At 31.7% G+C, this 22,061-nt stretch overlaps 3 protein-coding genes across 3 annotated transcripts; 2 read left to right on the top strand and 1 right to left on the bottom strand.

Annotated features, from left to right (window-relative positions):
* The first annotated feature begins 70 nt into the window (after positions 1–70).
* On the top strand, positions 71–6,094 carry HELRODRAFT_185511 (hypothetical protein). The gene is given in 7 exon segments (XM_009018309.1): positions 71–309; positions 488–599; positions 745–828; positions 913–1,106; positions 1,587–1,667; positions 3,887–4,991; positions 5,006–6,094. 6 exon segments carry the CDS (start codon positions 270–272, stop codon positions 4,024–4,026), a joined length of 651 nt encoding a protein of 216 aa, XP_009016557.1. The 5' UTR covers positions 71–269; the 3' UTR covers positions 4,027–4,991; positions 5,006–6,094.
* A 30-nt stretch (positions 6,095–6,124) lies between these two features.
* On the bottom strand, positions 6,125–6,798 carry HELRODRAFT_77792 (hypothetical protein; the record flags this gene model as incomplete). The annotated part of the gene is made up of 3 exons (XM_009018308.1): positions 6,125–6,273; positions 6,409–6,518; positions 6,635–6,798. The coding sequence occupies 3 exons, from the start codon at positions 6,796–6,798 to the stop codon at positions 6,125–6,127; spliced, it is 423 nt and encodes a 140-aa protein (XP_009016556.1).
* Positions 6,799–10,591: 3,793 nt separating this feature from the next.
* Positions 10,592–19,364, top strand: HELRODRAFT_156872 (hypothetical protein; the record flags this gene model as incomplete). Its single annotated transcript, XM_009018307.1, has 12 exons — positions 10,592–10,732; positions 10,905–11,039; positions 11,106–11,242; positions 11,380–11,420; positions 11,538–11,665; positions 11,888–11,985; positions 15,205–15,268; positions 15,912–16,055; positions 16,259–16,406; positions 16,625–16,729; positions 17,646–17,647; positions 19,305–19,364. 12 exons carry the CDS (start codon positions 10,592–10,594, stop codon positions 19,362–19,364), a joined length of 1,203 nt encoding a protein of 400 aa, XP_009016555.1.
* Positions 19,365–22,061: the final 2,697 nt, after the last annotated feature.

Raw genomic sequence — 22,061 nt, 5'->3', positions numbered from 1 at the left:
TATATATATATATATATATATTTATATTATTCACCGTTTGAGTTGTGTTGTAGTGGTATGTGGGCGTTCATGGAAATATAAATAATATATCCATGAGTGGTATGTGGGCGTTCAGATGTTATTTAAATAGCATTAAAAATTGCATAAAAATGAAGCGCCTTACCAAATATTAAATACCGGAAAAGGTGTTTTTTAGTGGTTGATACATAAATTAGAGGTTTTATTGTGAATTTTGTAGGATATATTTGAAATAAATTTAAAAAATCGCAATGTCTGGCAGAGAAGATGAATATGATTACTTATTTAAAGGTTGGTCGCTTGGATACATTTTTCGTCAGTGGCTCCACGTCATATTCTGTTCGTTATTGATATTGTTGATTGTTGTTGAATGAAATCTGAAATGAATTTTAAGTAAATTCATGAAGAGAGGTGTGTTGTGTACTTAAAAATTGTGATTTATTACTTTCTACACTAACCTTTCATGCAGTTGTCCTAATTGGGGATTCTGGTGTTGGAAAAAGTAATCTGTTATCTCGATTCACCAGGAATGAATTCAATCTGGAAAGTAAAAGTACCATAGGTGTGGAGTTTGCTACAAGGCCAGTTTTATACTTTTATAAATATATGAATTTATGAAGATGATGATTTTATAATTTATAAATTTTATTCTGTTTTTGTTGTTAAAAATTTGGAAATTCATCCTTTTTTAATTTTAAATTCATACATATATTTATAACAATTTAGGAGCATAATGGTAGACAACAAGCGAATTAAGGCCCAAATATGGGACACAGCAGGACAAGAAAGATATAGAGCAATAACAAGCGCGTATGTTTTTTAATCATTGACATATAAATAATATTGTTTGTTCTAAACCATGCCTGAAATATTGATGCCTTTATACACCCACAGGTATTATAGAGGAGCTGTTGGTGCATTAGTGGTTTATGACATAGCCAAGCATATGACCTTTGAAAACGTTGAAAGGTGGTTGAAGGAGCTGAGGGACCATGCTGACGACAACATCGTCATAATGCTCGTTGGAAACAAAAGTGATCTACGTCACCTGCGAGCAGTACCAACTGATCTAGCCAAGTCCTTTGCTGGTTTGAACTTTTAATTAGCACTAATATTACATTTTACAAATTAATTTAATATTAAATTTGATATCCTAGATATTTTTTTTCTTTAAACATTAAATGTCGTTGTTTAAAAAAATGTGGGATTGAAGGTATAAGGATGACATATTCAGGCTTAAACTTTTTTCAACTAAGTCACTTCACATTATACGGCACTAGTATTTATTAAAGGATCTAATGTTCACAATTGCTGAGTGGTGCTTATTTGTAGCCTAAAAATTAGTTGTTGGTAAATCACCAGTTTTTGAAGATTTGGTAGCAGATGATATGTTGGATTTACAAAGGTCTTCATCAAACATCTCCAAAGAATCATCATAGGATCTTTTTATTACAAAAAGTTCTAGCTTATTTAACTTTTTCATTTATGGGGATACATATATACATGTCGCTTAGAAATTTTGAAATGGCAGTTTATATTTATGTAATTGGTTTTTTTTTGTCTATCAGAAAAAAACTCTGTATCATTTCTTGAGACATCAGCATTGGATTCCACAAATGTTGAAGCTGCATTCACTCATATTCTAACTGGTAATGTTGTTTTTCTTCATGCTAACTAATGTTAATTATTTTTTTTGTCCTAACCTTATTTCAATTTGATAATAATGTTATTAGTCAATCGTTTAATTTGCTTTAAGGAACAGGTAATTGTATATAATTCATGTAAATCGTTTTTGTCATTCTGGATATAATATGCTAATAAATTTTCATAAATTTTACTATATATAAACATCATAAAATAATATTACCAGTCAGTTTATTTGCTAAATATGCGAGCTTAGTTTTAAATCAAAAGTTTAAAAAAATTAGTCTAAGAATAAACTATTGAATGGTAAAATATCAGAATATATGTATGTGTATATTGTATATATATATATATATATATATATATATATATGACTGGAAGGAGACCATAATTGATTCAATATTTAATTAAAAAAAGTTAAAGAATTTTTAGATTTTGAAAGTTTACGGTTGAGCTTTTCAATATTTCTAACAGTAAGACCTATGATTTTAATTTTAATAAATTGGATGATAATTATAAAATTACTGTTAGAAATATTGAAAAGCTCAACCGAAAAACTTTCAAAAGCTAAAAATTCAGTAGATTTTATCAAATATATGTATATATATATATTAGGGATATGACAATTTTTAAAGACCCTATACCCATGTTATTTTTTGTGGAGTTTTTATGCAAAGATCAAGAAAAATCCAATGGCAAGTGTCAACTTTAAAAAAATGTCACCCCCTTAAATAAATTTATATTATATATACATTGTACAAAATGGTTTTTTTAATCAGAAATACAAACATACAGGTTTTAGTGTTCATTTGTCAAAAGAAATTTAATGTTAATTTTTTCAATGCTTTTACACAACAGAAGTAAATCCTGCAGAACTTTAATTGCCTGTTCAGCACAAATGTTTGACCTTTGAGTTGACATTGGAGTCGGCTCAACTGACCAAAAAGTCCTTAAAGTCTTTATTGCCTTTGATCTTTGCAAACGGCTGCCAAATTATTGTAGTTATCCTGATTATAAACCTGACAAGAAAACCAGATGTCACTCCACGTGCCAGTAATAGTCACATGATGACTGACCTTCGGCTGACTGTCAAAATTCTGGAAGTAAAATATAAGCTAGCAAAGCATAGATTGCTCAGCTATTCTATCTTGCATTGCTCATAATTGGCAAAGTTCTGAAATTTACTTCTAGGATGAACTCCTTGTGTATCTTCAATTGTGGTGCAGTAGCCAGCTCTACCATTTCTTGACTTCTGAAGATTATAGAGGGCTTTATCTTTCTACACAACTATTCTCCATTCTCATCAGTTACGTTGAACAAGTTGGTAAAGTCTTTGGTTCCTGGTTTTCTGCTGTTTTTTTCATACTTGTTTAGTACATTCTCAATTTTTCTTTCCACTGTAGATTTGCCTTTTTGAATTGGAAGATTCAGTTTTTTCTATAAGATTTTTACTTCTTTGATCGCTATCACAACTCTCTCCTGTCTACTTTTCACATTTGCAGCCAAGCACTTAAATCTGTCCAGGATATGCTGTTCTGTTGGCATTTTGTTCATTTGATCAAGACTGTCAACAATCTTTGCATACTTTTTTGAATTCTTGGCTTTTTCAAATCTCATCAAATTTGATTCCCATAGTTTCTTATTCAAATCTAAAGGAAGACTATTTTTAGACATCTTGACTATAGTCCTGTCGAATTATAATTTGAGTGTAAATTTAATTATCTACAAATAAACAAATCTTATGAGTTTAGGTTATCAAAATAAGTTTATAAAATATCAAAAGTCAGATGATGATAACAAATATAATATATAATATGAAAGATTATGTAATAAGCATGCGTACATATAGCAAAATCACACAGCAATAAACTGAAGCTGTGATACCTTAAACTGTACTGTATCTAACAATAGATAGATGGGAGAAAACGGTTTTCAGCTTAGGGGGGTGAACTTTTTTAAGATTCAACACTTTCAAATGATATTTCCAGTTTTAAAATGTAATTTCTCCACTCATAGTGGCATGGGAAACCAAAAATTGCCAAAAAAAATTTTTAGTCATATATCTAATATATATATATATATATATATATTCAGTAATGTGCCTACAGCATACAGGAATATTTCAAAAAGGTTAACAAACAGGATGTAAAAAAATTTAAAAAGATTGAAATTTAATTTTAAAATATTGATTAAAACTGATAAAAATGTTGGTGCCTAACAACAGCGATATACAAGATAGTTTCTCAGAAGCACATGGCGGACACGGGTGATGATGGTGTGAGTAAACCTTACAATGCACAAGCCATCACCATTCCTCCCACTTCGACGCTCGACAAAAAGAACAGCAGCTGTTGCTCTGGCTGATCGCAGCTCCATCGAACCACCACTGCTTGTTTGTTGTCGTCGACGTGGAATTTAATTTATCACAATTATTTACTTATAATTTATTTATTTCTTTATTATAATATTTTGTTTACAAAATTTTTGTTATTATTGTTAACATTTTTTAAAAATTGTAGTAAATAATTCTTCAGATGATTCGTTTAAATTTTATATGTCTATGTACGGCACACATTAAGGTGTCTATTTTTGCTCATGTGGTTGTATGTTAGCATGGTTACTTTGTCCTTAGCACATTATTATTTACGTTTAAATTAGTTAATATTTAACAAAATTTTAAAGCTATCATATTTTTATGTTATGTATAAATGAGTGTATGCATTTCAACTCGTCTAATGTGTTGTATACTGGATTGCTTATAATGACTGTCAACCCAATGTTTCCATTAACACATTTGCATAACAACTTGTTATATGTATTTTTTTGACTTATTCACTTAACGCTTGTTAAATTATAAATTTCAATTAATTTTACTGCTTGTACATTATTATTTCTGAGAAATAGATTCATTATAAATATACACAAGCCAATGCTTGTTGTCTCACACAACACTTCATGTTATAATCCTATTTATTTTCTCAGTGTGCTTTTGAACCCGGTCTGTTGGCAACATTTGCATATTGAATTCTATTAAAAACATCTTTCCATTATGATGAGAATGAGAATAATAACCCTGCTTAAGTACCGTACCAGTCTACCTAATTGTCGAGGTCCATTAACTTTTTCATTTTTTCTTTGAAATAAGCCGGTAGATACATGATTATAGCTTCTTTGTCATCAAAGTTTTACTTTAGTTTAAAAATGAGCTCTTCAAAGTGAATTTCTAAAGATTCAGTGATTTCTGGAAGCCAAATGTTGACCCACTTTCGACTGTTGCCCGTTAGTCTAATGCAATCGCTTGTTGCACATATTAATTCATGAATTAATTCACGAATTCATGAAAATATTGATTTCTCTACTAATTCTACGGGGTTTAATTGAGGCTAGTTGGTTTTGTTTAGTTACATAAACTTAATAGTGGCATTGTTTATCATAATGTATGTGTGGATATCCGTTCTGCATCTTTGTGATCAGCACAACATTAATTTTCATTTTTTGTTCACCAATCTTAGTTTAACCAGCAAATATTTTCTGTAACTGCTGCCTAGTAATAATATTTAGATTTTTTCAAAATATTATAATATTATTTAAATTGTGATTCTCACACGTTAATAAATACTATTTAAAGCATTTTCAAAACTTTGTTTTCAGAACTCCAATATTTGTCATTGATTTCTCCTTTCGTTTGATCTTCCACATTCATAACCAGCCGTTACCGAGAAATTAGCAGCTCGCGTGGTGCGCCGTCTGCACAAAGTGTTCGCACCTACATCAATTCTCAACTCGGCTGTTGAAATATTTTAGTAAATTTTGATGTCTACGTGAATAATGAAATTTAATGCATCCTCTTATCTGTGTGTACGTGCGCATTGTTATGTAAATAGTAATAATCTTCTTGTACATAATAATTAATTCTCTTCCATCAAAATTGTTTTTGTTTCTTCATAACTAAATTGTTAGTATCTGAATGAATTACAACATAAATATTGAATTTAATTAATATCCTAACACTTGTGCTAATTTGTAACGTTGATACTCTGTTTTGTCCTAGTGATAACGATGATGTTTCATTCATTCCCTTTTGTTCGAGTGTTAATATTTTTCATTTCATTTTAAATATCGATATATCGTTGTGCTTGTTATATATAAATATTTATTTATATTAAATATTTATTTATATATATGTGTGTGTGTGTTTGTGCACGCGTAACTGCTAGTTTGAACGTACGGTCTTCATTTTAATTAAACCAAAATAACTCTTAACTCAATCACATATGATCCTTATTTGTTTATTTCATTATTTGATTGCATACATCAATGATTGCATTTTGTACTTTTTTTTGTTGAACTTTTGTTTCACCGTTTATTGAGATTGTGTAATTAAAAATTAATTCATTTTTTAAATAAATTTTTCATTTGTATGCATGGAAAAGGGATTTATTTATTTATATTTACAACTAGTTTACAGTTTAGCGTTTCGGGCTTTTGCAGCTGTGTCGTTAGCTTCTTGGACAGCTTTTGGACAAAGTTCGTGACGCGTTATTTTGCCGTTCTCAAAAAAACCTTCATATCTTGGCAAGCCACTGCTCATGTCTTTAAATGTGATTTTTCCTGTTTCAAAGAAATAGGAAATTTGCTACAATCACGCAAAACATCAAAAATTCAATAAATCCAAACAAACGCCTTGATGCCAGTCAGTCCGAATTTATCAATTTGTTTTAATGAAATAATAGAATGTTATTAAACCTGATCCGTGAATTTGTCCGTTCTGAAATTCTCCCTCGTATTTAAGACCTTCATTTTCAAGCACCCCGTACCCGTCAAATTTATTGTTTTTGAAATTCCCACAGTATCGACTGCAACGTTTGTTCAATTAAAACTTCTTAGCTTTATATTTTTACAAATAATATAGTGAATTAAATTAAACTTGGCAGAATTAAAGTTAATTTGGCAGATAAACGGTTAACCCAACCCGTTGACAAACTCGTAAGTTCCTAATCCGTCGCACAAGCCGTTGGCAAAATGACCGCAGTATTTCGTTCCTTGTGTTAATTGAAAATTTCCTATTCCATCTTTGAGGCCGTTTTTAAAAGAACCCTGGTAATTGCTGCCATCATTATATTGAACGCCTTTCATCTTATACGTTCACAAAAATAAAGCAATTCAAATTTATTATAAATATCACCGTGCTAAAATTAATTAGAGTTGAACACAAGCTAAGCTGTAGCATATTCAAGAGACGAAACAAAGCTAGCTCTTGGTGCACAGCATAGAATGAATGCTTCATGAATATTACGGTGCTCGAAAGAGATCAAACTTTTATGAATGTCTATCTTTCCTTCCATTCTGTAACACGTTTAATTTCATGCTTTTGAATTTTTCATTTATTTATTTGTTGTTCTTTAAAAATTCAGACTGATTGATACAGATTTGGTACAAAGTGAAAGGCAGAAAATGAATAAAACATGATGAAATTAATAGAAATTAAAAAATAAATATTATAAAATAAAGGTTTAAATAAGTGAATGCACTGCCGATTTGAAAGATAAGATTTTTTCCACACACAAAAAGAGATTACCTGAAACAAAAAGTTTCATAAACATGAAACTGTTTCATATTTTCATATCTTCATATATTCATATATATTCATTTTCATATATATTCATTTTCATATTTTCGTATATATTTTCGAAGTTTCATATCCAGCAATCACAACCACCTTCAATAAATTGAGAAATCACCGCCATAAAGAAACCTCAAAAACGATACGTTTTGGGTTTATACTTCACACATCTTGTTATAAAAATGCCTAAACTAAAGCAATTGCATTCAATCAATCAATCAATTAACTTGTAAAGCGCTATTTCCACGATGTTCAACAGCGCTCCTCTGTAAATTTTACAAACAGATGGGTCTTGGGATCCGCTCTGAACTTCGCAAGTGATGAAGAAGGAGGTAGAGACTTCCAGAGAAAAGTGCCAACAAACATCTAGCACATACCTCACCAATGCATGCTTACTTATTTTTATTTTTACGTTATTTCTATTTATCGTTAGACAGGAATGGCCTTATCAAATTTTTTCAAAATAAAAAGGACTTTTAACGTCCTATATTTTTTACATTTTATATATAAAATATTTAGATGAGGTTTTATATATTGGTTATGATTGGTTATGATAACGCCATGGAATTTTAAACTGGAATTGCCCTATCGTATCCTCTCCATTGTACGCTTTGCAGTAAGCAAAACAAGCAATGACGTCACGCATTTATGATAATTGTTGCTTAGGCACTCCATCGTGAAATATAGTGTAATGAGGTAATCTAACAACCACTGGAAAAGATCGCGGTCAATAACGAATAACATTCGCGAAGTACTTTTGTCACTTGTTGAATATCACCACATTTCAACTCTTACAATGTGTTAAAGATCGGGTTTTGTGAAAGTCGATGGTCGCCAATGTCCTGAAAGGATAATCAATCAATCAATGATCCTCCTTTGTCCATCAGGGGACCGTCGAGGCCGATGGTGTAACATCTAAGCATGCTTTTTACATTTCTATTTTTTCTTTTCAATAACTTTTTCTATCTTTGGCCAGTTTTATTGGATTCAGAATAGCAACACCAGTCCATCCAGTCCTGAAAGGATGAGGCACGAGAAATAAGATGAATGAGGTAATTGTTTCAAAGCCAATGTTTAGATAAAAAAAACTCTTTATTTTACTTTATATATATAATGCAATGTATAACGCTAAATATATGAACGCCATTGCTTTTTAGTCAATGTTTTAGTTTGAGACTATAGTTCGATTACTGTTGTTAGGGCTTTATTATATTATTGTTCGTAGCTGCTTAAACTTGCGTTGGGGGCTTCGGCTTTAGTTTATAATTCTCGCTAGTAAACAAAGTTGTTCGAAGGTTTATTAGTATTTTTAAATCTGGCGAACGAAAATTTTATAAATTTGTTGAAAATTAATTAATTTACAAGTTAATCATGGCTGGAATATTGCTTGAGACTATGAGCAATCGAAAGCTGATATGTTATTTCATTGTTCTCTTAATTTTCCAGATTGCTTTCTTTCTCATTGGAGGACTGATTTGTAAGTTAAATTAATGAATCTGATGTTGTTATTTATATTATTATTCATTATCATAATTAGTCAATTAGTGTAAGTTTCACCAATTTTCATACTTACAATTTTCATAATCATGAAAATGTCAACTATGCTGTCATTATGGAAAGCCAAAACTTATTTGAATACTGAATGAATACTAAACAATAAAACACAGAATAATATAAGAAGAAAACCAGATTCGAATGAGAATGAGGTTATTTAGAAAATTATTGGGTAAAAGACAATAAAAAATTTTGTTCAAATTACTAAATTAGTTTTTAATGCAACAATAACTACCTTTAAAAAAATAAATTTGATATATAATATAAGAAAAGATAAGTTAGATTTTAAAAAAATCTGAGTAGGTCTTCCTAAAAAATAGTATTAAATGAAAATTATTATTTTTAGTGAAAAAACAAACATATATTTTTATTATATCTTTATCTTAAAAGGGTTTTAATTTTTAGAATCTTGTTAATTCTAACTACAACAAATATAATGTGATATATAAGAAAGAACCAATATATAAAAAACATAGCAAACTGTGCTATTAAAAACTGAAAGTGTAAATATTAAAAGCATTTACATAACAATTGCAACATGTGAATGGTTAATATTTCATTTTATGTTTCTCATTAGCATTCAGATAGATACTGTCTGGATAAGCCAACTTTAAAAAAATATATGTTATTATCCCTAAACACTTTCTTTGTTTGATTCTTTATTTATTCTGTTCTTACATTTGTATATATTTACACAAAATCATATGTAGTAATTCTGTTAGTATTTATTATAATCATTACAGTTTTAAGTAAGTTTTTCTTATCAGCAGCAATCATTCTTGACATATACAATCAATTATCTTTCAGAATATGTACATTACCTCCGTACATTTTAATGGAAACATCAAAAAAAATTTTGGTCTGGATTTGAGTTTTTTTTTTAAATGAATTAATTTCAACTACAAAACATGTAGCTTTTCAAACAAAATATTTGATAAAAAATTCAATATAAATAATGTATTTATTGTATAAAGTCTTCTAGATGGTTATGACCTCTGTTTTAATAGTTTCACCATATTTTACCTTCACGACTGACAATCAAAAAATGATGCATTAATTTTATCTATAAAGCCATCCTATTCACCTCATAAGCCCATAAGATATTTGGTTTGTCAAGTTAGTTCAACTTTTCACTTTAATATCAACTGCTCTGTTATAGAACATGATTATTTGAATCTTTTGTTACCCCGTTTTTATTTGTCTCGACAGAAGTAGTTAACTTTTTGAGAGTAGGAGTGAGATATTTCCAAATAGTAATATTTTTTATTTACCAATTTTTATTTGTTTTAACAACATTTCTCTAAGAGTTTATTCAACAAATTAATTCTACATCTAGCTCCTCATCCAACTAACGTACAAGGACTTCTAAGCAATATATGCCTGAACCCAAAATCTGATGATTTTATTTGGTTTGCAAGAGGCGAGAAGAATTGTCTTCGTCCATTATCAGACTCTGACAAAAGCCTGGCTGAGAAAGCCAAAGTTTACAACATTACTGATGGCAAACAACTTGTTTTTTCCTGGAAATTTCCTTTGCCAAAAGATAATGAATATTTGCACATGTCTCCTCTCCACCAGAACATGATGGCCATGATCAGGATACAAATGAAGATGCCTGAAGATCAGAACAATTCTGCTTCAAGTAAGTTTTCAATATGTATTCTAAGTTTTGTACTTGTTTGTGCTTTTAACTGTTGATTCTGATTAAAACTCTTTCCGATGTTTACCTACTATTAAATTTGTAAACTAGGAATGTTCCCAGAATCCATTGTAATGGATGGTAGATTGGGATATCGAGATAATGATAAAGAAGAATGGCAAGAAATATCGAGATCTCAGTCTATGAAGAGATTTCTCAAATGCAATTCTGAAAATTACCACGATGGAACAAAAGTGCTGTCTTTCCTATTAAAATAAATTAATTAGTACATTAATGTATCTTTTAAGGGTTCCAATACTGTCAACATAAATTTTCAATACTAAATACAACCTCAAACAATTAGCTTGCCATTATTTACTGATTAAGTTTTTGAAATATTCTAAACAAAATTTATTTTTTTACTAGGAGCTTTTGCTTGATTGTGAACTTCTTCCATTTTTTGAGTTGGGAAGTGTTCATCACAGCGAATACCTCATCAATGTCAGGTTCCCATCCGAGGATAACGAATTTTTGGGAGAACTTTATGACATCTGGATTTATGTTGGTGTTATCTGTTTTATAATTTACATTACTTAATAACTTCCTTGATCATAAATTAATTTAAAGGTGATCCATCAAAATGGCGGATTCACATTTGTTTGGTTCTCCTTAAAAACCCTGGTCTTCCCTATTGTCACATGCGCTTTGGTCTGGTATATTTGGAGACTCTTGCAACTAAACAGGAAGCCTAGTGTCTTGGAGAGGTGCAGTGCATTTTATTTTTATTTTTCCTTTTTTATTTATCCTCTTTTAAATTGGAATATATTTAAATTATGGTTTCATCCAAGCATGGAAAATTAAATGAATAGCAAATTCTGATTGAATATTTTAAACTTTTCAGAACTTTGTTAGCTGTTGGCGCTGCAATTACTCTAATGAATTGTGAGTTTTTGAACATTTTGTTTTAATTTTGCATTTAAATGCAATAAATATTTTGATTAGTGTGATGCAAATTGATTTAATAATCCAAGTGACAAATTGATAATTTTCCAAACGAAGTGCCAATTGATTGGTTGACTCTCTGGCTGAACATGCCCTTCATGATGTTATACAGTGACATAAGGCAGGGCCTCTTCTACTCTGTGCTCCTTTGTTTCTGGGTCATCTTTGCCGGAGAACATATGATGGTGTGTTGTCATTCATTTCTTTCACCATTTTATTTTCCATCATCCTAATATGATTCTGCCGACAGATTTATGACTGTGTTGTCATAATGCTATAAATTTTTTCAAATAGAAATAATCCTTTTTTATGGTGCTTACAATAGACAACTGCTTGCAGTGTGAATTGATGCAAAATGTTTTTTCATTGAAATTTGTTAGTGTTTTGTTTCACTTAATTGTCATCAGGATTCAGTGAAGAGAGATGACTTGAAATATTATTGGAAGCAATTAACAGCTGTTGGAGTGGCATGTGTCTGCATGTTTCTATTCGATTTCTGCGAGAGGTTGGTTATCACACATGTGCTCAGGTTTTTGAATGGTAACGTTCGTTATTTAGATATGAAATTTTTAACAGAATTGTTTTATTGCAGTTTCCCTTTTATTTTCATGTAAAATTTTTTTTTACTTACCATTTACTGTGCTGTTCACTTACCAATTCCTATTCCTTAAAAACATTTTTAGCTTCTCAGGACGATTTGCTTGTACGTTTCTTTTACCTATTTCATTCCAATTAGGTTGATAATGAGATGCCAACTTTCTTCCTATCAAAATATTTTAATCGAACGTTAATTTTTTCTCAGATTCTTCACTTTGATTCTTTTTTGGTCAGCTTCTGTTGAAATTCGTGTCTGTAAAAACAAGAGCTTGTTTTCAAAACTTTCTCCAAGTTTTTCCTATTTATATAATACTTCAAACTGAAAAGTAGTTGATAAGAAAATGGATTTGTGCATATGGTGAACATATATTGGTAAGGGCCAAACATAGGAAGTATGTGAAGAATGTGAAGGCGATACCTGGTATGCTGCAGCATAAGTATGGTTGTGATGGATGTGACAACAAAAGAAATGGGGAGGAGGAAGAAGGATAAGTTTGTGGCAAAGAGAAAGACATGGTAGTTGCAGGATGCAGAGGTGAGGAAGGCATTTGAAGTGAAGGTGGCTGAAAATTGGGAGAGTGGTAAGGATGGAGATGTTTGGGAGAGATACAGGGACTGTGTGTTGGCTACGGCAGATAAAGTATGTGGATGGACGAAAGGAAAGTGTAGGCATGGTGAGACGTGGTGGTGGGATGAAGATATAAGAAGGGTTTTGGAAGTCAAGAAGGAGAGGTTTAGGGTATGGAGAAGGGGCATGACGGAGGAAGCGGAGTCTGAGTATAGGAAGGCTAAGAAGGTTGCAAAACAGGCAGTGGCAACTGCAATGACGAAAGCATCAGATAGGTTAATGAAGGAAATGGAATTTGATGTGAGTTCGAGGAAAATGTTCAAAGTAGCAAAGCAGTCAATGAGGGATAGGAAAGATGTTATAGGGAATGTATGTGTTTGGGATGGATCTGGCAAGTTGTGCATAGATGAGGAGGAAAAAGCTCAGGTGTGGAAAGCTCATATGGAAAGGTTGATGAATGAAGAGAATGAGTGGGATGGAGATGTGGAATCATCGGTTACACACGGACCTATAGAGAAGGTGACGATGGAGGAAGTAGAGAAAGCAGTTAGAGAAATGAAACTAGGTAAGGCGACAGGGGTTTCGGAAGTGGCGGCAGAACATATAAAAGCGAGTGGGATGATAGGAATTGAAGTTATGATGAGAATTGCTAACAGTATGTTTGAGATGAAGGTATACCTGAGGATTGGCGACACAGTGTGTTGGTGCCGTTGTATAAGGGCAAAGGAGATGTGAGAGATTGTGGGTCATATAGGGGTGTGAAATTGCTAGAGCACGGAATGAAGGTAGTGGAGAGAGTGCTTGAGAGGAGGTTGAGAAATATGGTGACAGTTAATGAAATGCAGTGTGGGTTTATGCCTGGTAGGGGAACGGTGGATGCGTTGTTCATGGTGAGAATGTTGCAGGAGAATTATAGAAAGAAGAAACGAAGATTGTACATGTGTTTCGTGGATCTAGAAAAGGCTTTTGATCGAGTACCGAGGAAGGTCATTGAATGGGCGTTGAGGAAGAAAGGAGTGAATGAGAGACTTGTTAAAGCTGTGATGCAGCTGTATGAAGGGACAAAGACAAAGGTGAGGGTTGGAAGGGGGGGGATGTCGGACGCTTTTAGTGTTAAGGTAGGAATGCATCAAGGATCAGTGTTATCACCGTTTCTGTTTGCAATTGTGATGGATGTTGTGTGTGGAAACATAATGGAGGGGTGGTTATTTGAGATTTTGTATGCAGATGATTTAGTCTTGATGGCTGATAGCATGGAAGAATTGCAGTTAAAATTTGACAGATGGAAAAGTGTTATTGAAAAGAAAGGGTTAAAAGTTAATATTGGTAAAACGAAGGTAATGGTGAGTGGGGAAGGTGGGGAGCGAGTGATAAGTAAAATAGACCCATGTGGGGTATGTGACAGGAGAGTGAAGACTAACTCGGTATTGTGTATAGGATGTCAGAAATGGGTGCATGAGAGATGTAGTGGTGTGAGGGGGGCACTGAAAAAGGTGGAAGGCACGTTCAAATGTAAGAAATGTGTTCATGGTGTGATTAATAGGACGGACGCAAGGACGGGGTTGAGTGGTGGTATTGAAAGAGTGGAAAGCTTTGTTTACTTAGGGGATAAGCTGAACGCGGATGGAGGATGTTTGAGCGCAGTTACGGCTAGAGTTCGTGTGGGATGGATGAAATTTAGGGAACTGGGTGGGGTATTGTGTGGAAGGAAATGGTCAGTGAAGATGAAAGGGAGGGTATATAAAGCATGTGTGAGAGCAGCGATGGTATATGGTGGTGAAACTTGGGTGTTGAGGAGAGAGGAAGAAAGTGTACTGCAGAGGGCTGAAAGAGCTATGGTGAGGATGATGTGTGGGGTTAAAGTGAAGGATAGGATCCCCGTAGTACAGAGCTGATGTCGATGATGGGACTGAATGAGGACATTGTGACATTGATAAGGAGATTGAGATTGCGGTGGTATGGACATGTGTTGAAAAGGGATGAAAGGGTCGGGATTAGGCGAGCGTTGGAGTTCGAGGTTGAAGGAGTGGTAGGAAGGGGTCGTCCGCGATTGGGATGGAGAGAGCAGGTGGAGAAGGACAGGGTGAAAGCGGGGTTGCGTGATACTGAGGCGAGTGACAGATGTGGATGGCGTCGAGGGGTATTTCGGTTTCATCATAGGTAACCAAACGGCAACCCCCGATTTCGGGGAAAATGTCGTCTAAACGTGTGTTGTTTGTTTGTTGTTTGTTTGTTTGAACATTTGAGTAGAAGATAATGAAATTACTTGCATGTTCAATATCATTTGCAAGAGTTTCTCTCCAGTCTACCAAACCGACCCTTTTCTAGGGTTGGGATGGTTGAAACCATGTTGTCATTCTGCCTTATCCGAAAACTTGTATGTAAAAAATTTTACGTCAATTGGTTCAGTAATTTTTTGAGTCGACATTGATCAAGCAGACAAACAAAGAGAGCTTGTTGTTTTTTTGTTGTATATAGAAAATATATGTTGTTTATTTATAAAATGTAATATAAATATAATATATATGAATACAAAAATGATGAATATTTATGATGCAGAGGAATCCAACTGACCAACCCATTTTTTTCTATTTGGTCCACCAGAGCAGGGGCCAATGTTGCTGTGAGTTTGTATTTCTTTTTAATTTTATATTTTCTAATTATTTAAATATTTACTATTTACCACTGAATTAGAAATTCATTATTTAATCTTTGTTTCTCTTATTTAAGAGACAAATATTTTTATACACTATTTTGCCACATCTAAAGTTTTCCAATTCTCTTAATTTTCAACACAACTGTACCTATTTTATTAACTTTTTAGCATTTTGTCAAAATATCTCTCTTTATTTTTATATATACAAAATAACTTTTTCTGGTCTTATAACATCATTTCAAAGTGTAGTCTGGATGACTAATTATGAATTTATATTGATTCAACTTTTATAAATTAGTTTATAGAATGAAATAGTTTTGCTCTTGCTTTGTCCAATTTTTGTTTTTTTCCAACTTCAGTTTTGCAACTGTATTAACGATTGCTTTTTTAAAAGTTGTTCTGATATATTGACTCATCCATCTGTAATCATGTTATTGATGTTTGTGTAGTTATCAAAATTTTATTTTTTATTTTCTACATTTAATCTACTACTACAGAAAAAACAAGCTGTTCTTAAACTTTTCACCATTATTTTATGTTTAACACTTTAAAATTTTGTCAATTACGATTATTTAAGATTATTTATTATCCAACTTGTGTGAACATTCAGTTTGGCTTCATTGTGTTGGCTGGCATGGCGGCATGCGTGTACTTCATATATTTGATGGTCACCATTGTTTGTGTCTTCAAGAATATTTGCGCCAAGAAGCATGTCATCCCGTCAATGAGCAAAGCCAGGCAGAAGTTCTACAAGGTTTTACGAATTTTGATCCACCTTTCGCCTTCTGGAAACTTTGATTATTATAGTTTTAAAGGAATCATTAATTATTATGCTGGATTTATCATAAAATATTAGTGATTAAACTTTTCTCCAAAAACAAACTTAAAATTATTTTTGAAATGATGCTTCATACGGTTATATTTCTTCATCACAAATATATTGAATGATCAATTCAGAACCAGATCTACCGCTTCTCTTTCCTGATGACCTTGACATGGTTGTGTGCTGGCATGACTGTGGTCTTCTTCATTGTTGGACAGGTGGAGGAAGGACATTGGAAGTGGGGCAATGAGGATGTCCAGTACACGAGCGCCGTGCAGACTGGTTCGCTCGTGCTTCTAATTTACAATTCGTTTTCATATTTTGTTTTAATTTGGTGAAATGTTATTGTCTCAATTTTCTTTAAAGATTAGCTATGTTTAAATAAAATTAATTATTAATAATTTATTTGTACACTATTTTTGATCATTTCAATAAATTTTTCAAAGGGCAGTGTTTTATAATTTGTTGTAACATATTCACCTGTTCTTGTTATTTAAAAGGAGTTTATGGCATGTGGAACTTGTACGTGCTGACTCTACTGATCCTCTATGCCCCGTCCAACAAAACTGTATGCCCAATTGATCTGGACGAGAATTCTCTTTATAGTTTGTTTCTTAAGTAACAACTGTCAGTAAGATTGCAAATGGGTAGATTCAATTTGTTTGCTTGCTTGATGTCTAGAATATTTGGTGTATTGGTGTAACAGTGAAGTCTTTGGCAATGCTAATGCAGTGACCAGGTTTGATTACATAAAGATCCATCCCCGCCAATCACATGCAATGTGTTTGATGCTTAGTTTCACGTGTATTTGCATTCACTGTGTGTTGTTGATAACTGTAAAGAATGTTGAAGGGGGAATTGAAATAAACACATAAATCTTGAAAACAAATTTGAAAATAACATTGATGAATAAGACTGGATGAATTTATTTTTTGATAGTTGTTGAGCCCGTGACAACGACCAGTGATGCTGATGTGGTCAAATACTCAACAGTTCCCGCTACCCTGACCAAGTTCATGCAGAAAACATCCATCGAATAAACTTTCTTTTTCTAACAATGACGGGCTGTCTATATTTTTTCTCTATCATGTATCCATATTTCAAAATCATAAATGAACTCATTTTGTTTTAAACCACATATATATATGTTTTATTTAGATTTTCATATTTACATGCACAACTTGAGATATTAAGAATTTTTTTAACTCTTGTCTTATTTGTATCACATTATATTGATTTTTATCATGTTTTTTCTGCATTAATCAATTAATAGATTTAACATTTTCGAAGAAATGTTCACCTGCTGATTATTCAAATCAAAAACATTATTTTTATTTTGAGAAATATATGTGCTTATTTTTGTCAAAATAATTTTTAGCAATACAAACATAATTTTTGTAGTTTAAAATGAGCTATTAAATATAGAATTTTGTCTTACGATATTTCTCTACACCACTTAATGTTCTCAATCGTTATGCCTCCAACGAATTTCACTTATAAATTTTGCATTATTGTTTGTAGTTGTACGTGGATGAGTTTTTATCATTTGCCATTTAAAGAAATATATTGCTACTGAAATTTTTCATCACTTTGTTATATTTCCTAATTTTTCAAGTAAATGTTTATCTTTTTTATATTTTGACGGTTAGGATAAAGATTTTATAAAAAATCTTTTATTAAATCATGTTGTCATATCATACAGGAACATCTCAGATTGAAACTTTAGACCACCTGATCTTCATTTTTCTCGTTTGCAGAATTTTTATCTCTATATTTTACAGCTGCTGCTAACAACGTGTAGCCGAAATTTCACTATTTTACCTATTATTTAACACTAAGACTTATTGAACTATTTTCAAATGTTCCAATTATTGTTTATAGATGTCGTTTTTTAAGCTTTTTTATATTAGATGTCCATTGTTTGTTTTATATTTTCGTTTTATATCCAGTGAGATGCGGCCCATTTAAGTTGGAAGCAAAACAGCCAAACCATTTCTTGCATGTCTGCTATAAAATATGTCCTATTAATTAATACCTAAGTAATTAGATTTCCTGACCCCAGTCCAAACTCTTTTCGTTTACCTCTGCGTAGCATTTGAGTTAGCCTGACCTCACCAAATGTTGGTCATTGCCACTAACTGATTTGCTGATATTTTTTGGTCTCATTATCTTCATGAGATATTTGCACGTTTTTAAACATTTGTCCAACGACAGTTATCAATCTTTTCTCATTTGCATGGATTCAACTTATTAGTTTTTTCAAATCTTCATTTTCTTTCGTTTTTAAAGTAGCTTTTTTGTAATTTATTAGTTTTTACGTTAATTATGTTACATTTATTATATGTTGCCTACTGCTTGTTATATTTTGTAGCCTAGTTTTGTTATAATTTTAGATTAGTCGTTATCAGCGTAAAGCTGTTTACATTTTGTTTAATAAAATGGTTGTCTTATTGGTTTTTGAATCATCGTCTTGCATATTACTATAGTTCACTTTCGGAATAGTAGATATTATTATTATTATAAATTGATGTCGGAGAGCTGTGTGTTTAAACATTTGTTGACAACTGGTGAATTGCTTTCTGGTTGGCGCAACTGAATATATGAAGACGAACGAGTAGAATAGATAACATAATGGAAAAAAATAGAATATTACATTTATGTCATATTTTTAGATAAGGGCTTCTTCAGCTTTTGTGTTGGCATACGCGTTATAACTTTTTGCCCAAGCGTACTTGAAAGACCGAAAATTGAATGAAAATTAATTAGATATTTAATATTTAGATATTTAACATTTGACAATGAAAATTGAATGAAAATTAATTAGATATTTAAAATATTTGTTAAATACATCAAACAAACTATAAAAACTTTAAAATTTAACACTTGAATAGTTTAATGAAATAAAACTTTATAATTGCTCACTTGGAATTTTGTAAATGGAAAGGATAGCTAAATCAGTAAGACGATCTTTATTAAAACTATTTCTTGGAAAAATTTTCATTCTTTTCTATTGTAAAAAGTTTTTTGCTTTTGATGACGTTGAAACTGGCTGCGTTGCCAAAATGAGCATAAATGTTTAAAACGTTTGGGAAACGATTGGTAGTGCAACCTACTAATGTCTTAATAGCTGATTTTGATTGTTCGCGGGGCTGCATTTTCTGAATGGCTGAATGTCGAAAGATGCCTATCCATAAATTTCATAAAAAAGAAACTTTTTCGAAGTCAATGGCGTTTTCTTGAGAGATTTTCAATGTCTCTACGTTCTTGTAGTCTTGTTAACATCAATCATCGAATGGGTTCTAAAAACGACTAGAGTTCAACGAAAGAAAATTGAAGCCAAAAAAAGAAAATTAAGCTAAGCTTAACAATGCATGGAAAAAGATTTAATACAAGGGACGCTGTCCGGATCAAAGCGAAGAGAAAAGCAGAGTAGAAAATGGATCAAATAGTTGACTATAAAGCTTCTAATTCATTACTGATATTCAACAGTTGTAGTCAGTTTAACTTTTATTATTAATATTGAAATACAACGATTCTCAAGAGCACTCCTCATATATAGAATAGAGAATAGGGCCTCTGAGAATAGTTCAGCAGAGGTCCTCTACAAGTCAAAAACACTATGGACTTAACACCTTTCCACATTATTGAACAAATGACGCACAAATTGAAAAAAGAGGAAATAAAATTTTGGTAAAATTTTATTTAGTTTAATTTTATTCTTCATATGTGGTTCAATACTAGTGAAGTTGCGCAAATGAGCGAATAGTAAATTTTCTTATTGTTATGCTTTTACGTCAAAAAAGAATTATGATCATTAGATTGGTCAACCTAAGTACATCAAATAACCAGATATTTTTGCATAGGAGTTAGCATTCAATGTTTTCGATAGCGGAAACTACATTAAAATGATCTGATTCGCGTGCTAAATAAAGGTCTGACCTCACCCAACCCAGTTTAATCTACAGCTGTTGAGAATAACCACACACACACACGCGCGCGCACACTCACACACACGTTGTGACCGAGATTGCACGTAAAACGAGAAACAATCACACTTCATTTTTCAAACATTTCTCCGTAAAATTGTATTTGTTTTATTTAGTTCAGTATAATGAGCATATCTCTCCTCATTAAGGCTGCAGATTACATTGAAAATTACAAAACGAAAGGTTTGTTTACGTTTCTTCACTTCACAGATCTCCCATTCAATTTTTCACTTGTGATGCCGTTCTAATTTATTTATAAAATGTCGTTCAAACTTATTTTCACTTGGTAAGGTAAATTCGTGGCAGACGTTCAGCTCTGGTTTATATTGAGCATCAGCTTGTATTTGTTTATGGGTTGCATTTTAAAAATATTTTCTTTTTATGGCAAATATTTAATGTTAATTTGTTATTTTATTTTAATCTTACTAATTCCCATTTTTCAGCAACTGCAGCCACAAACACAGCCACAAAAAAGTGGTGCAGTGCCTAGCAAGCTCTAGTTGCAGGCTGCACTTGAGATGAGTTGGTTGCTGCTCCTATTAAGTTTTAAATAATGTCATAACAGTGGCATATGATGATGCATGTTACAAATATAGTATTATTAACAAATTTTTTATTAAATAAATCAATAAATAACTGTCTATTATTGCACACTAGAATACTATTTGTGGTGTTTGTTCTTTATTTTGGACTTGATGAAATTGTGAAAGTTGTACATCATAATTTTTTTAAGTTAATAGATTTTATTTAGATGATTTATTCAGAAACAGTTATTAGTTAATGCTAGTACCATTTGAAATTTTATCATATAATAGTATCAATATTTTTTAGTAATGCTTATGTTTAAGCTGGGGTCATAATCAGAGTTGTAATTACAACATTTCTCATCACATATGATAAATATATCCTTGATCATAGTGAGGTTATCCAATAAACTTATGTAGCATTTTTACAGAAATTATTAGACTTCAAGGGTAAAAATTAAATGATTAAATATTAGTTATATACCAGTAGGTTTTTTCAAGTTTATTACCTCCTGAAAACATTTTCATATGGGGATACATTTTGCACAAATGTGTTTTTAACACCATATGAGGCTATATGTAATAAATGGAGTTAGATGCAAGAGGTGAAGAAAAATGCTTAATCTGCTTAACAATGATTGATCAGCATGAATGAGGTGGGGGGTTTATAAAAGACCAGAAAATATTTGAAATATTAAACATGAAGATTTTATGCTATTTGGTAATGGTGAATTTTACAGCATGTTTCAAAGTGGATTCAATTTTTGTTTATTCAAAAATTCTCTTTGCCAAAATTTACGGTGAAGCAAATACCTAACTATATATCTTTGGAGCAATTTATTGATATATTTCTTATCATTTTAATCCACAGAAACTGATCATGAATATGCATTAAGTCACCAACATTCTTGTTATGCAATAAAAACAACCATTCAACCAACATCTACTAAACCAAAAAGGAAAACCAAAGTAAAGAAAGTTGCACTAACCAAGCAAGTTTTTATAACTTTTTTGGTCTTTTCATCATTATTACTAAACAGTTAAGTGTAAGTTTCTTGTTTCTTAGGAAATGTCAGATTTTGAGTAATTTATTTGTGCACAAAATGTTTTTCAAGAATAATTTTAATGAAATATTCTTGCAAAGTTAATGCTTTTGGTTTTGAGGGAAAAATTTGGAGTAGTTAATTTGTTAAACTCTGGTTTATTGGGTGCTTAGCTATAAAAATTGATAAAAGTATGCAAATATTGTTATGTTTACATTAAAAGGTAATGGCTATTGTACAATTTGGTAGACCTCTTTCAAATTGTTACTATTAAGATGATTCATTGGAATGTATAATTTCTCTTGCGAAATTTCACTTTAAACCATGTCATGTTTTCATGATTTTAGTGAGTTTTTGAACAATATATAAAATTTAACATTGTCT

This window comes from Helobdella robusta (genome assembly GCF_000326865.2).
Source record: "Helobdella robusta unplaced genomic scaffold HELROscaffold_21, whole genome shotgun sequence".
Classification (NCBI taxonomy): Eukaryota; Metazoa; Annelida; class Clitellata; order Rhynchobdellida; family Glossiphoniidae; genus Helobdella; species Helobdella robusta.
The sequence above is the reverse complement of the archived record's forward strand: the minus strand, read 5'-3'. Positions and strand labels throughout refer to the sequence as shown.